The sequence below is a fragment of the Clarias gariepinus genome, chromosome 19 (assembly GCF_024256425.1).
Source record: "Clarias gariepinus isolate MV-2021 ecotype Netherlands chromosome 19, CGAR_prim_01v2, whole genome shotgun sequence".
Classification (NCBI taxonomy): domain Eukaryota; kingdom Metazoa; phylum Chordata; class Actinopteri; order Siluriformes; family Clariidae; genus Clarias; species Clarias gariepinus.
Genome location: NC_071118.1, coordinates 10,737,368 through 10,752,492, shown reverse-complemented (window position 1 = coordinate 10,752,492; position 15,125 = coordinate 10,737,368). Strand labels below are relative to the sequence as shown.

General features: G+C 39.7%; 1 protein-coding gene across 5 annotated transcripts in view; it reads right to left on the bottom strand.

Annotated features, from left to right (window-relative positions):
- Positions 1–259: 259 nt before the first annotated feature.
- The window catches only part of ncam1a (neural cell adhesion molecule 1a), a 294,029-nt gene continuing 279,163 nt past the window's right edge, over positions 260–15,125 (bottom strand). For 4 of the 5 annotated variants that reach the window (XM_053477980.1, XM_053477983.1, XM_053477981.1 and 1 more), the window contains 3 exons: positions 12,042–12,249; positions 10,849–10,965; positions 260–4,119 (listed from right to left, as the gene is read on the bottom strand). In XM_053477980.1, coding sequence (XP_053333955.1) covers positions 3,996–4,119; positions 10,849–10,965; positions 12,042–12,249 — 449 coding nt within the window. In that variant the 3' untranslated portion in view covers positions 260–3,995. Of the gene's footprint in view, positions 4,120–9,238; positions 9,668–10,848; positions 10,966–12,041; positions 12,250–15,125 lie in introns of all 5 variants that reach the window. The other variant, XM_053477987.1, reaches the window with a different exon arrangement.

Genomic DNA, 15,125 nt, shown 5'->3' with positions numbered 1-15,125 from the left:
CTAAAAAAAAAAAAAAATTCTAATTCTAATGAGGTGAACTGCACTTTCGGGGCATTTTTATGAGTTATCAGATGCCACCAAGCGAAGTGAAAGCTAAATGAAGTGTATCATTTAATTACTTAGCAGGGCCTCATTAGGTCCTGGTAACTGCTCATTGGCTAAATATTAGCCTGTAGGAATGACATTTCAGTAGAACTTTTTATATTTTATCATGATTTTTTTTTCCAGTTTAAAAAAAAGCAAAGCAGACAGTAAGAGCTTATTGTTTCCCATTTTATTAAACACAAGAATTTCAGACATAATGAAAAGTCAAAATGGTTTGAGTTAGTACTCAAAGTATGTACACCAGTGTGAGTGAGAGAGAGAGAGAGTGGAGGAAGAAGGTGGCACCGGTGCATGATGTGGTAAAAATCTGTATACAAGAGTGAGAAGGCCCCTGCAGCTGAGAATAGATGGGTGGATGAGTGTATGAAGAGGGTTTTGTAAGGAAAACTGTAATCGATGAAGCAAGAGAGCATGTGCATCAGCTCTCAGCCAAAAGACAGCTTCAGTTATGGACTTGTTTACGTGGCTGGTGAAAAATTTTCTGGCTTTTTTTTTATTTTTATTTTTTTATGATTTATAATGTTGGAATGACATGAGTGCGGTGGTAAACCATTTAAGGTAAACTCACATAGAAATTGGTCCCACATTGAATGGTGTCAAAACCCATTTCAATCTCCAACATGTCTTCAATCTGAGAAACACATCATGACATCATGAGGTGCAATTTCTGGTTTTATCATGTACCAGACTGCTACCAATAAAAAAATAAAGAAAGAAATAGTTTGGACAAAACTTTTTCCACAAACAAAATTTTCCACTTGCACAAAATGTACTTAATCATCAGAGAAATGTTCGGTGTCTGAAGTTGCTTCTTTGGTTTTGCATTGGAGTGAAAGGCTAATGTAGCTTACGTTGGATCGAAGCTTAGTCAGTATTCAGCTCAAAGACATACAGGTGAGTTGAGTAATCAGTTGGATTTGTAATGAAACAATTTTATAGAAAAATATGATTCCATGAAAAAATAAAGTGTTACTGTAAAGCTCTATTAGCATAGGAATCAGGCTGAACATACAATTACACATAAAGCTGCAGCTTTATGTCTTGAGCGAGGGATTCTTCAATAAGGCTTCTATGACTCTTTAGCTTTGCCCGTGTTCCTCTGATCTAATATGGTTCTTACCATTGCACTAGTTTGGCAAGATACTTATTTTTCCCAAATGGTGTCCAGGAAAATGAATAATTTTGCTTGGAAATTACCATTCAATATGATGGATGATTAAATTGCTGGAGCTTCAATGTCATGACATCATTGGTAGTCTCTTAACAAGCTGCTGACATTTGCGGAGTTCTTACCAACGAAATATCAGTTTGAACTGAGGATCTTCCCAGTAACAGTTGAACGGAAACAAGTTCAACACCCTTTTCAGTTTTTTTTTTAATCACTTTTTTTGTGTAAGCTGTTCAAATAGATACAGAAACTAGCAGCAAGAAACCTTCCCCAGTTGTTAGCTACATTAGCTTTTTGCCTCCAGTACTCCCAAACAGGCAGATTTCAGACAAATTCTTGGCTTTGTACACAAGTTTCTTGGTAAAATGGTATACATTTTGGTTATTTTGCCAAACTATTGATTTGGCGTATAAGTGCAAGACACATTAAAAACAAAAATGCAACAGCAACTTTAGAAAAACATAAAAAAAAAAAAAAAAAGAATAGGTCCTTATTGAATTTCACATGCTTGTTGCTGATTGGCTACAGAATGCACCAATCTGCAAGTTGGATGATTTGAAGTTTAAAGTAAATATGAGTCAAATTATTATTATTTTTTTGCTCAATGTCTTCCATTTCCATTTTGATTAGGCAACGAGGTAATCTGTTTCCAAACTTGCTGGTGTGTTTTTCGTATTGTTGCTGCATTTTGGCTTTGTTAATATGTTTTGCACTCACATGCCACCATACTTTAACATAATGTAAAAGAATGACAAAAAACAACCAACCAACCAACCAAACAAACCAAACAAACAAAAAGTGACCACCTTTGAACAGAGCACTCGATTTGACCCATAAAACAACACTGAAAGTCTTTTGTTATTTTTCTTCTTTTAACAATTTACTATCAAACCTTGACACCAATGACATCTAATTTAGTGTACATTGCATGCTTGTTTCAGTTTTTAAAAAATAGTCATTATGGATGTGGTTACATTTCTCGACTGGACCACAGCAATGCTGATCACGGAAAGGGACACAGGCAGCTCGGCCATTCGATGTGAAGATGACGTGTCTGCATTATCGACGAGCGTTTTTCTGTTCCTGGGGCACTAGACGACAGGGTGTTCTAACATTTCTGATCGCAATGTATGATCTTGTTTTGCATCAGTTAAAGAGAGGCAAGTCGTGAAGGTTTTGAGCTAGCTACTAAATCGATCACACCCATGGACACTCTCAGACTTCTGGAAAAACGCAACACAAACACACTGAGAAAAAGAAACGATTATATTCACAGTTGACAGAGCAAAACCGTTTCCTAACATGTTTTTAAGAATGTGATTCTGTTTGCAAACTACCTCTGCTACTCCCTCTAGTGGTACGGACAGAACCGAACCATTCAGACTACACACCTTTTAACATTGAAGGCACCTTCTCCTTTGAATCTTGACAAGTTCTAATGTATATTGGTTTGTGTCATAGTATTTTTTAATGACATTTTTACGGAGATGGAACATTATCTGTACTAATAGCTACACCTTTCACAACCTATGGATATTTCAAGTCTATGACAAAGAACACACTGTATTCACACTAGGATATGTCACGCATTCACAGTGCACAAACTTGCAGACTAAAGGAATTGAAAAAAAAAATTTTTTTTTGACTGTTTGATATTTTAAGTACTATGGCTTAAATAAAGAATAATAATATGGCCATTTGATTATAATGCATACAAAATATTAAACCAAAATAATGTAATTTTTACACTTTGACTTTGGACTTTGTAGTTTTGATCATTGGAGGTACTGTTTCCAAGCTGTGATAATTGCAACAGTGGCCTTGTAGCCTTTAGGAGCTGTTTGCTCATCATGCCAAAACGTTAAAAACTAAGATTTAGAGAAAAAATTTAAATAAAAAAACAACAACAACAAATAAAAAAGCTGGACCTTAAAACTAGCCATTGCAATAAAATGACCTGACTACATCTCTCAGTCGCCCAACTGTGCTTTCATTTGTTTTATTGTGTCTTAATGGGAAAGATTTTTGCTTTGTGTTCATCAACATTAAAAAAAAAACACCTCAAGGTCATAGTGACATCAACAACTGAGGGGCATTAAAGGACAAATCTACAAAGCAAGCGTGCGAGCAATCTACTTCTACTTCTTAAAAATAAACAGTGAAAAAATAAAATAAGAGCCAGTTACTTTTATACATTATTTAAACACAAAAAAGTAAAAAAAAAAAAAAAAAAAAATGAATCCCAGAAATTCATGTGTAAAGTAACAAAATAGGGCAATACTGCATGTAATAAAACAGTACATAACTCAAAGACGGTAAAAGTGTTTGCACAATGTAAAAGGCATTATTCAGGAGTAAAGCTAATGCTCCCCGGGATTAACTATCCACACTGATATTATGCTTCTCTTCTGAGTAAAAGACAGCCGAGATTGTGCTGAGGAGGTAAAGTAGAGTGTGTTGAAAAAAAAAAAGAAAAAGAAAAAAAAAAGAAACGTCCTGCTGTATCTGAATATGGGAAAACAGAAAGAGAAATAACATTCAAAGAAAAAAACAAAAAAAAAACAAAGGCATGTGCACGGGTTCTTTAGGCGGTCTATACATCTACAAACTCTTTTGTTCTGCAAACTCATAGAAGACACTGGCTGAAGAAAGGAACCCCTCTTTTAATTAAACCATTTGTTTCGATGTGGTGGTGACACTCGGAGGCCCTTGGTTCGCTGGATCACGCTTTGCTCTCGTTGCCGTTTGTCTGCGGGGCTTCGTTGGGGACCGTCTTCACCTCGGCCGGGGGTTTCTTCACGTCCATCTCGGGTGCTTTACTCTTCCCGTCTTCCACGATCTTACCGCTGGGGGAAAAACGACAGTGATAGAGAGGCATTTCAGTGCATTAGCAATCATCCTCATGTGTACATTTTATCAGTTTGGAAAATGTATCCCAACAGAAACAACACATTTCACACATTTATCGTGATGTCAGATGGACCATTACAGGTCTTTTTTTTTATGAAAAGACGAACCCAGACAGAGTGATGTGATGTTGATGTGGATGACAGAGACATTTACTGCAAGCGACAAATAGCAAGATGATAATAGCGGCTTTACCGCGGAAGCCCAGAAGCATCTGCACAAATGTTAACCTTCCCTTTGCTGTTTGTTCAGCATGTGATAATTCACTGACACGTGAAATGGTATTTCTCTGGGGAATGGCTAAAACAGCACACAAAAGCACTTCAGTATAAATTGTGTATAAATATGAGACGTTGAAGAGGTATTTTTTTACTGTCTATGCCTGCTAAGAGAAGTTTTTGTCATGATTTCTCAATGGACCAATTCACGGCCCGGCTAAATTGGCAGTAATGGAATTGACTAGCCTTGTACCAGTGTGCCAAATCATTCATAAATGGATAATGAATCATGAAAATGAATGACGAGCCCTGCGAGAGGAAAACTGGGGGAGATGCCACTAATTGCATGTCTGACATGTTTCCTCCCTTCAGACACGCCGCTCTATTTTTAGGCCATCTGACTTGCAGCTATTAGCCAGTTATGCATGGCTGCCTAATGCACACATGAAGAGCAATGGCAGAGGGGCAACTCCGGTTCAGCTTTGGCTTCCATCAAACCATAACACGAGACATCCAGGATGCTCTCATCACCCTCTATGCTACTCAACTGGCTAAGCCACAGAGGGCTATTGTGGTGAATAGAATAAAACTGGTGAAGTGAGGCCATCTCCTGTTACCATCTACACCATATCAGTGGTAGGACACAATTGCAGCCGAGGGCTTTGTTGTTCAGAACGCTGAGCCCTAGTTCCCTGTCCAAAGCGATCTGCACTGAGGTGGAGTATCATTAACTTCACCGTAGTCAGCAGTAAACTTGTGACCTTCATCATAATGAAGTTAGAGTTTAGCAACTAGGCAAGAGTGATGAGTTGGAGTTCGGATGACACAAGCATATGCTTTGTTTAGAGCCTTTAAAGAAAAAATAGCATCATTTAGGTGGGGAAAAAAAGTCAGACAACCAATTCCTAACTCATGCAGGTTGTATAACTGCTAACAACAACATACTCCGATCAGCCATAACATTAACACATTAACATTTATTAACAATTATCAATTATTTACAGTATCAGTAAACTGGTAACAGGATAAAGGCACCCATTGGGAGCCTGTCAGAAAAGCCGATTCAGTACGAACCGGTGACAAAAGTTAAGGCTGGTTATGATACCTGCACCATTACACTATAGCCTCCCTCACCCAGAGGCCTCCAAATACCCCAGATCCCAATCCGCTCGAGCACCCATGAAATGGAATGCACCAAAAAAACAAGTCTGATCCATGGAGACCCCACTCCACAACCCATGGCACCCAAAGGATCTACTGCCAATGTACTGGTGCTAAGATACCACAACACAGCCCCAGAGGCCCTGCAGAGCCAGCATGCCCCCAGGACACAAGAGAAATCCAAAACGTAACCGGTCTCATTGTTCATTGTTTTCTACGTTACAGCTGATAAGTATATAATAACAACAACATAATTGCTAAAAACATGGCCTAGAGGAAGTCCCATTCGAAATCAGTTGCCAAACTTTACTGGAAAGAAATGATAATGAGACCTTTTTGTTTAATATTTAGATGAAACATACTGTATCAACTAGTCTGGCTCATTATGTGTACCAAAAAGTTAACTAATGATGTGTCTTTGATAGTATGTCCCTACTGGTGTATACTTGTACAACATCTAACCTCATAGCTTTAGGGTCACAACCCTAAGTTACTGTCTGTGCAGGATATTGCTTGGTCTTCCCATGTTATCATGGGTTTCCTCAGGGTTTTCTGCTTACTTTCAACCTTCCTATACATGCTAGCAGATAAACTCAGAACTTCACAATGAATGTGGTGGTTATATGTCAAGAAACAATACAGGGTTGTGATGAATCCCTGGAACACTAGGTGAGGGGTGGGAACACACCATGCAGGCCAATATCCACACATACTTTCCCATTTAGGGGCAATTTCAAGTAGCCGGTCGACCTGTCAGCATGTTTTGAAGGAAATCCATAGAGACAGAAGAAGAATGTGCAAAAGTCTGCTCAAATAGTAACCCAAGGCCAGGAATGAACCCAAGGCTCTGGGGCTGTATGGCGAATGCTATCCTTTAAAATCCAGAGCCGTAATGAAATGACCAGGTAAAAATGAGGTCAAAGCTGTAAGGTCAAGTAGAGAGACTGTTGTACTATAGGTCAAATTATAATAATGAATTCCACCTACAGTTACAGGTTGACTCCATATTTGAGCTGACCTCTTCAAAGAGTCAAGATGAAAAGATCTCAAAAACAAAGAATAGTTGAATTCTCGTCAGGGATCCATTTGTTCTATTAAATCCGTCCAGATTTTTGCTGTCTGTCACTTTGCTAAGGCACAGAGCTAAAGCAGGCTCAAACCCTCTGTCATCAGAGGCAGGTGGTGAAGCCATACTACAGAGGAATCTCTTAGTAGTCTCCCTTCCCGGATCAGATGACTGAGCAGGGCTAAGAGGGAGGGGGATGAGCCGTGTGATGTACGCTGACTTGGGATGCACTTTGAGTGTCAGACGAAGCAAAATTCCCCATCTGAAGAAGATGAGAGAGTTTCCTGGGAGTCTGTGTTAAATATTTAAACACTTTTCAATCCGTAGCAGGGTCTCCCGGTAGCCCAAGTCCTTTGTCCTTTAAAAGCATAATTTGGGTACTCAAACGGTACTCTAGTTCTCTGTGTGTGGCATGCAAATTAATTGCTTCTTGTTCTCACACGAACACAGTAAGCCTAGAGGTGTCTGTGCCATCTCAATACACAGATCCTAGCTTTCTGGCACTCAAGGTCATTTCCAGAATGTAGCAGTTTGTTTTGAAGATACAACCAGATATGTTTGGGGCCGTTTATTCCGGAAGCGCCATGCAAAAAACAACAAAGCCCCACGTTTATGTAAGTCGACACAGCAGGCACAGCCTGACAGTAGCAATAGCGGGAGCGCTGACGACGAATCACCTGAGGGAGCAGAGATAGTACCCCACCTCCCAATCACTTTCATTAAGACAAATCTCTTTCTCCATCAAGCTTTAGCATCGCCTCAATCACACTTCCACTCGGGACACATTAAGACCACATATTGACTTTTTACTGTGCCCGTCCGTCTGAGAGTGCCGTGGGCATGAGGGAAGCTAAACGAGGAGAAATGCTCCGATTTATTTATGGCAGGAGCTTCCTGTTTGCAGTCACCTCTCTCTCCGAGATAACAGAGGAATCAATTAGTTCGTCCCTGAAAACAAACCCCCCCAAAAGGCAACCAATTTCACACTTTCATAATGGTGTTTGTGTTGAACGCCTGACACAAACGATCCAATTTTCACCAGTGGCACAGATAAGTGATGCAGAAAAGCTCTGTTTATGAACACTGTACATCAGAGCACACAAGAAGAGACAGTAATGGTGGATACGTAAGATTCCAAGATGTTTGTCCTGATTTTGCCAGGTGACAGGTGTTCCTGGGACTACAAGGGAGTACAATTTGTTAAAACGAACTTGATCACCAGTAGATTATTATAATTTTTTTTAGAACAAAGACCTGATTTGCATTAAAAATGTTGTTTTGACTTATGCAGTATTTACAATGGCCTTGATACCCTTGACAGTCAAGGGTATCTGTGGATTTATACATACAGAAGAGGGCAGACAGCATCTGTGACATAGCAAAAGCAGTGGTTCAAAAAGATGCGGCGAGCTGTGGTGAGAACATGAGATGTGTTTCTGAGGAGAAACGTGTTAGCCTTCACCCTCCTTGTTGTATGATAGGGGCTAGCTGGCTGATGAATAGAAAATGGCCAGTGAACAAATTGGGGAGAACGTAAGGAAAAACACACTATACTAAATAAAGTTATGCATGTTTTTACATCAAAGGCAAACTGGAAAATGAGGTTTTGGTGATGTCACCTGACCAGGTTTGTGCTTCTTTTGTTTCATTTTTTTTTTTTGGGCTCAGGTACTTCAATTGTCAAAATGTGGACATACACTGCCTGGACAAAAATGAGATATTAAATGCATGCAGTGTAGTGGCCAAGTCATGTGTGAAAATAGTTCTCACTCTTTCCCAATTTCAACCTTGGAATATCACCGTGTCATCATGGAAGAAAGACTCCATAGATGTGATAACCTCAGTACATTCAGCTGATTTCAGTTTATTGCCACATAATGTTGCTGAGTCTAGACCTGACTAACTGAAGCAATCATAACACCGAGTCTAGAAGCTTGTACAATGGGCACTATGCATGGTGGGTACATCGCTTCATGAACGTTCCAACTTAGGTTGATGCACCCATCGCTCTGGAATAGAATCCTGAATCTTGTTTTTCCCCACAAACAAGTTGCTTTCCTATGGCCACATAGCTGTTTAGTCCCAATCCTGTAAGTTCTTGATACATCGTGTGCAATAAAATGCTTTTACATTCACTATTTAACATAGCTGCGAACTCTACTGTTGTTGTGTTTTGTTTTTTTTACGATGCAACTTTTCCAAGCATTTAAATTATCTTCGATTTTTTCCAAGCACATTTTTTTCTGTGAAGTTAATGGTTCAGCAATATCCTTCCAGGTTTTAATTATGTGCTTGACAGTTCTAAACCCAATTCCAGCTAGTTGAATATTTTCTTCTGCTGAAGCAGATCAATAATTTGACCCATTTGGCCAGGCAGTGTACAGCAAACATACTCTCATAAGCAGTAAATGTTTCAGACCCGGAGTTGCATTTCCTCATGAAACGCATTCACATTTGGTGAAATGAGGAGATGCAAGTTGAGTGAGTGGAATGAAGGTTGAGGGAGAAGAGAGACTAACGCTAACAAAGGAGGTGAAGAGTGGTGACACACACACACACACACACACACACACACACATACACACACACACATACACACAACTAAAGCCATACTCGTCCTGGATGGGCACATCTGATGCTCTGGTGGAGCTGGAGTCATTGGCCTTATCAGCATCTGATGCGTGGTGGGCTCCTCCATCTACCTGCGAGACTGTAGCTGAATCTGTATTTTGGATGGCATCTGTAGCGGTTTTGGGTTCGGATGAAGTGGGAGTGGATTTGGGGATTTCTGTGGGCTGAGAAGCCTGGATGGAGGGACCATCGCTCAAGTCCACCAGTGGGGTGTCAGCAGGGGGGGAGGTGGAAGAGGTTATGCTGGCTTTAGGGGCACAAGACTGAGAAGGGCCTGTGGATTTGGGGTCAGGTGCTGGGGTGGTGCTGGAGCTGAGGGTGGTGCTCTCACTAGCGGGACTGTCAGTGCCTGAGTTAGTAGCTAAAGAGGGGAGCAAGTCCACTACTGTGGCAGTGGTGTCAGCAGCATGCCTGAGAGGACAGGGGGAGACGAAAAAGAGCGTGAGAAACAGTGACACAGAGTGTGGGGGGTGTTGGGGGGGGGGGGAGCATGTTGGGAAAGAAAGATGGCCATATTATCAGAAAAAAAGAGTGGGAGAGGAGCCGAAGCACACATATGCATACAGTGTAAGTGAGGGTGGGTGATATGGAAAAATCATATCACAATACTTAAAGACACTGTTACGATATGCAATATGCAATCATGTTACTTAGATTTGGAATAAAGTAACAGCAAGCACATAAAAATGGTGATGGCAGGGTAGTCTCCAACATCCTTAAACTTGATCATTTTTCCATTTATGATTCCATATTTTATGCACTAGTTGCAGATAATATGAGTGGATTATCATGGCAAGAGTGTGTCTAAACCAGAGTAGAAGCTAAGAGAGATATGGGAAAACATCGATAAACCAGCCGCCATTGCTAGAGCTTTGCATGTAGCACATAAATACTAGCATCGACCCTAAACGATTTGCGCTGAAATCCGCCAGCATTACTAATTTTTTTTTAAAGTCCTGAAGCTTCTACACCATAAGCTAATGCTACAACTCCCATGTGGTTTAAGTATTTACACTGTGAATGAATATATCAGCTCAAAATATTTAGCTAAAATATTATTCATCTTACTTGCACCTTGTCAAACACTCGACACTCATGTCTATAAACATGCACAGATAAAACAGAGCGTAATTAAAGCACAGCAGGACGCATTAGTAATAAACACTACATGACCGGAAAGGCAAACACCAGAATAGGGAGCGCTCCTTCCCTGGAAGTGAGCAGACTAATCACACTAACAGCATGACCGCTCAGTATCTGAATCATGTGCAGCATTCTGAGCATGGCTCTTTCTCATTCAATGACCAGGTTTCACAAATAGCTTTCCAGCAGGAAATGTATTAGCTTCCATTCATAGCACTCTCCACGTTAACTATTCTGACATTGATGTCATTAGCTGCCTATTCTCATAGAGGCACTTCTTTTAAAATAAGCCCTAATGCATGCCAAGGCTTAGTGACCCAGACCACCATTACCTCCACCCGAGAGCCCTTTCCCTTCCTTTCCGTGCATGAATTATCACTTTCTGTGCATAGCTCTTTGGGTGTGTTTGTGTATGCATGAGCACATGCATATGTCTAAGAGAGACTCACTCAGGGTCGGTAAGTGGAGTGGTCTCATTGGGTTCAGTGGGAATTCCTCCCTCGTGGTTGGGGGTGTGCTCTTCCTCGGTCCTCACTTCCACTATGGGCTCTTTAGACTCATCTTTCCTGTAAGAAGATAATGGACAGGAGATCAATATTTGCCAGATCCAGTCCACTGTTATGACCTTAGTTATATATTAGTGACCTAAACAGCTTTACAGATTCTTGACAAATCGATACAGCAGCTTTGTTTCGTGTTGCCTGTGAATGAAACTTTAAAACACAAGGTGCAACTATTGATGTGGATGTGCTACATTTTCTTGCACTAAAGCCAAATGTGTAGGTGTTTATGTAAAATAATTTAGTTAGTATTTTATGATTTTGGTAAAGGAGATTTAGATGTTTATACTGTAAACACTAAACAGCATCTTTAAATGGTTTGTTTGATCAAGCATAGTAATATTTGGAGGTCAAGTTTGTCAATAAGGACAGGACAAGCTTTGTTAACTTTTTTTTTTGGCAAGCCATTAAATTTCAAAGTGATGAACCACAATCAATTCTATTGACCAGGTAATATTATCAGTATGTCATAGAAGATTTAAAAACCACAAATCGAGAGAAGCCCATTCATGTCAGTAATAGAATACAATGATACAATTAGGCAATATCACAAAAGGGGAGTGCTGTTGTACTGAATAGCAGCACAGCTCATTTTTAGACATGTGTCTGACTCCTAAAACATATCACATAGCTCAGGTAGGCCTGGCCAGTTTCTTTACAGTACTCTTCTTCTATATTTTTACATGCCAGAGGTTGTAATTGGCAGGAATTCCCTTAATACATGCTTTTATACTGGCTATAATACCACCCCATGCTCAACTTATACAAAATTATACCATTTACAAGCCAATTTCACTATAACAGTTACCTTGACTATAGTCATTTCATTTCTATAACATAAAGAGCACACATTATTCTTATTGTAGTCCGCATCACTGTGCCGGCTCTTACCTCTGAGAGAACAACCCGTCATATTGCCATTATTCTCAGAGTCAGATAAGCTCCAATCAGGTCTGTTACCAGTTTTCTTACATACAGTAGCTGATGGAGATAATGATAAATGTGGAGGTCTGATGGCAGCGCCTGCAGCGCAGGTCGACACAAACCTGAAACTTTGAAAAGCAAAGAAATTAAGAGCTCACGTGAAAGCTGCCTTGCCCTCTTCGATGTCCTTGCCCTTGGCATTGGGACCGGACTTGCCACAGAAGTTGACGGCGATGCACATGAGCAGTCCGCATTTGTTGATGAAGAAGCAGGTGACGTCCACGGCGACCAGCAGCAGAAGGAAGACCACAATTAGAATGCCCACGATGGCTCCGGTACCCAGGCCTGAACCGTTAACCACTGGATCTTGAGAAGGACAGAGAAAGGGATTAAGATGTAAAGAAATATAATTCAATGCACAAAATTCTTTCTGTGATAAGGTCTAGCACAAGGTTGTGTACATTCAGATAAGGATAACACATTAGCACAAGTAGTGATGCATCAAAAAGTTTGCAGCTTAGACAAAAAACATGTCATTTTTTAGCACCCAAGGTGACGATAGGAACTAAGCTGTTTCAGAGATGTTTAAAAATGTTAACTCCAAACAAGTAAAATCTATGAACTTTTTTCATTATTTTACTATTTCTGCAGAGATAAGGGCAATTATTGGTTTGTTATCAAATACAATTGTCACCCTATAATGCAAAATCTGTACTTTAATGGAACAAACAGAAGGGATTTGGTTATGCAATACGTATTTAAGGACGTATTGGATAATTTTGTTTTTTTCAAAAATGTTTTTCAAAGTCTCACTGGGGAAACATTCTGTTTCAGAATTCCACATAAAACCTTTAGAAGTAACCCTGGAGGGACAACCACTGAAAGCACCTTTGAAAGCATTAAATACAAGAACTGTACTGGAAATAATGCAACATTGGGAATACCTTTTTTATTAACTGACATCAGTCATTCAAATTGCACATGTTGGTAGAGTAACTCTGGGAGAACATCAACTGCAACAAAGGGTATTTTCAAAGAGGATTCGAGAGTTGGGTTCAACAATGGTGCAAATGCATTGCTTGTGATGGAACCTCTGTTGAGTATTACCTTTGTATAGAAGAAGACTCACTCTACCAATATGCACAATTAAAAAAAAAAAAAAAATTATGCCTACTTTTGTATTACTTTCGGTACAGCCCGAGTAATGCGTTTGGAAAGGTGTTTAAGGTTATAGAATTCTGATAATGTTTTCTGCACCCATGCACCACTTACGGCATTGTGAAGTTCTACTTTGAGTTATGCTTATATTGTTTAAAAGACATAACCCCAAAGCTGTCTTGTCTCAGTTTTAAAATATGAACTATATAGATTTATAGCATCACATAAAATATTTAAAAAATCATTCCATGAACAAAATTGGGTGACCAGACAAAAGCTGTGCAACTTTTAATGAATGTCTTAGATTGTCTTTTTTTTGTTGTTGCTCAATACAGGGAAACAGATATGAGTTTAGAAATACACTCATAATGAAACTCATCAACTCATGCTTTTATTATGCATATTCTGAAATTGACAAAGAGCGACTGGGGATTTATCGCACATTATTTTTTCTCCACTTCATTCTTAATTGTTGCTCTGTGTGACCTAACTGTGACTGATATCTTTAATAGTGCTTTAAAAGTATGCCCATGATTACAGTGCATTTCTCTTCTCGCCAACAGGCAATCATGCTTGATTTGTGTGGGGGTTATAGGGTATTCCATCGTACTTTACTATGTTTGATTTGAGCAGGTTATCAATAACCGGAGCAAAACAACAGAAACAGAAGGTTAAAGAATTCTGCATCATTACTCATTCAGCTGAACACATCTTGGGTGCATCTCTACAGGGGAAAAAATTCAATTATTCATTGCTCAATGAGGAACAAACCAGAGACACACATAACACACAAGCTTCCTGTAGCTAAATACAACAACTCAAATGTACAGGACAGAACTTCCTTAGAAAGAATGCATAATATTTATACAATGTAACTGAGGAAGCTGAAAACCGGATCATCCTGCACAAAACATCTGCACAGCATCCAATTTCAGAGGCAAAGGTTATTGCAGCCTGTGTCTCACGCTGAGCAAGAATTTTACACACAAACTGCGCTGGCATGAAATTGAAACTCTAATCTTGTTCATAATGGGGTATTGCAACTTTGAAACATAGTCATATAAAAATACATATTTATGCACTGACTTTACAAACTAAGAAATTAAACCGCGGTATGAATGTCAATAGAAAAAAAAAAACTAATGATTAACAGGAAGAGCTAAAGAGCTGTACTACTTACCAGCGATATAAATGTTTACACCATGGAAACAATCCACTACTACGAGACTTGAAAAGAACTTAAATGCACATAAGACTGAGTGAGTGAGTGGGTGGTGAAAGCAAAGCGAGAACATTTGCCTTTGGTCCAGGAGGTCATGAGTGCAATATGAGCTGTTAAGATCCTGTTAATGCTCTGCTACTGCCATTGTGCCCTTGAGCAAACTTCTAGCTATGCAGCACTCCAGGGGGAAATGGCCTGGCAACCCGGCATTTGTGCTCCGTGCAAAAATATCAGTTTTCCTTTATAATGTGAATACATCTACAGCAATTGCACCATAGCACAAGCCTTCTGATTGGTCTGGAGGAAATAGAGATTGATTCGCTACAGTATATCAGCAGCTCTAAAAGTCGTCCCGGTCATAACGTTCATAAAATATGCTCCTTCTTACACTATATGTTAGTGTTAACAACTTACACAGGGACTTGCATAGCACTCACTTCACATACACTGACGATCTATGTTCTTTCAGCAATGTTCTGGAAGGAGACCTTGACTCAACATTATGGAAGGAGTCTCCAGTGTTAGTGCTTGTAGACTTTTTTATGGTCTTAGGGACCAAGTGCTTTACTATCACTTAATATAAGAACGACGAAGAGGGATCTAATGGATTCTAGCTGCTATGCTATAATTGAAAACATTGGTAGCACTAGCTATAATATATGATATATTCCTATATGATATATAGGAAACAATAATTGCAACAACCATCAGGCAACATCACCCCATTTCGACATTGGTTGTCAAACTTACATCCTGTCATGTATTCCTCAGTCATTCTCTACAGTGCTTATCCTGATTAGTGCAGGCCTGTGGATTGGACTGTGGGACATGCAAACTCCACACACACACTTGGGGCAGGAGG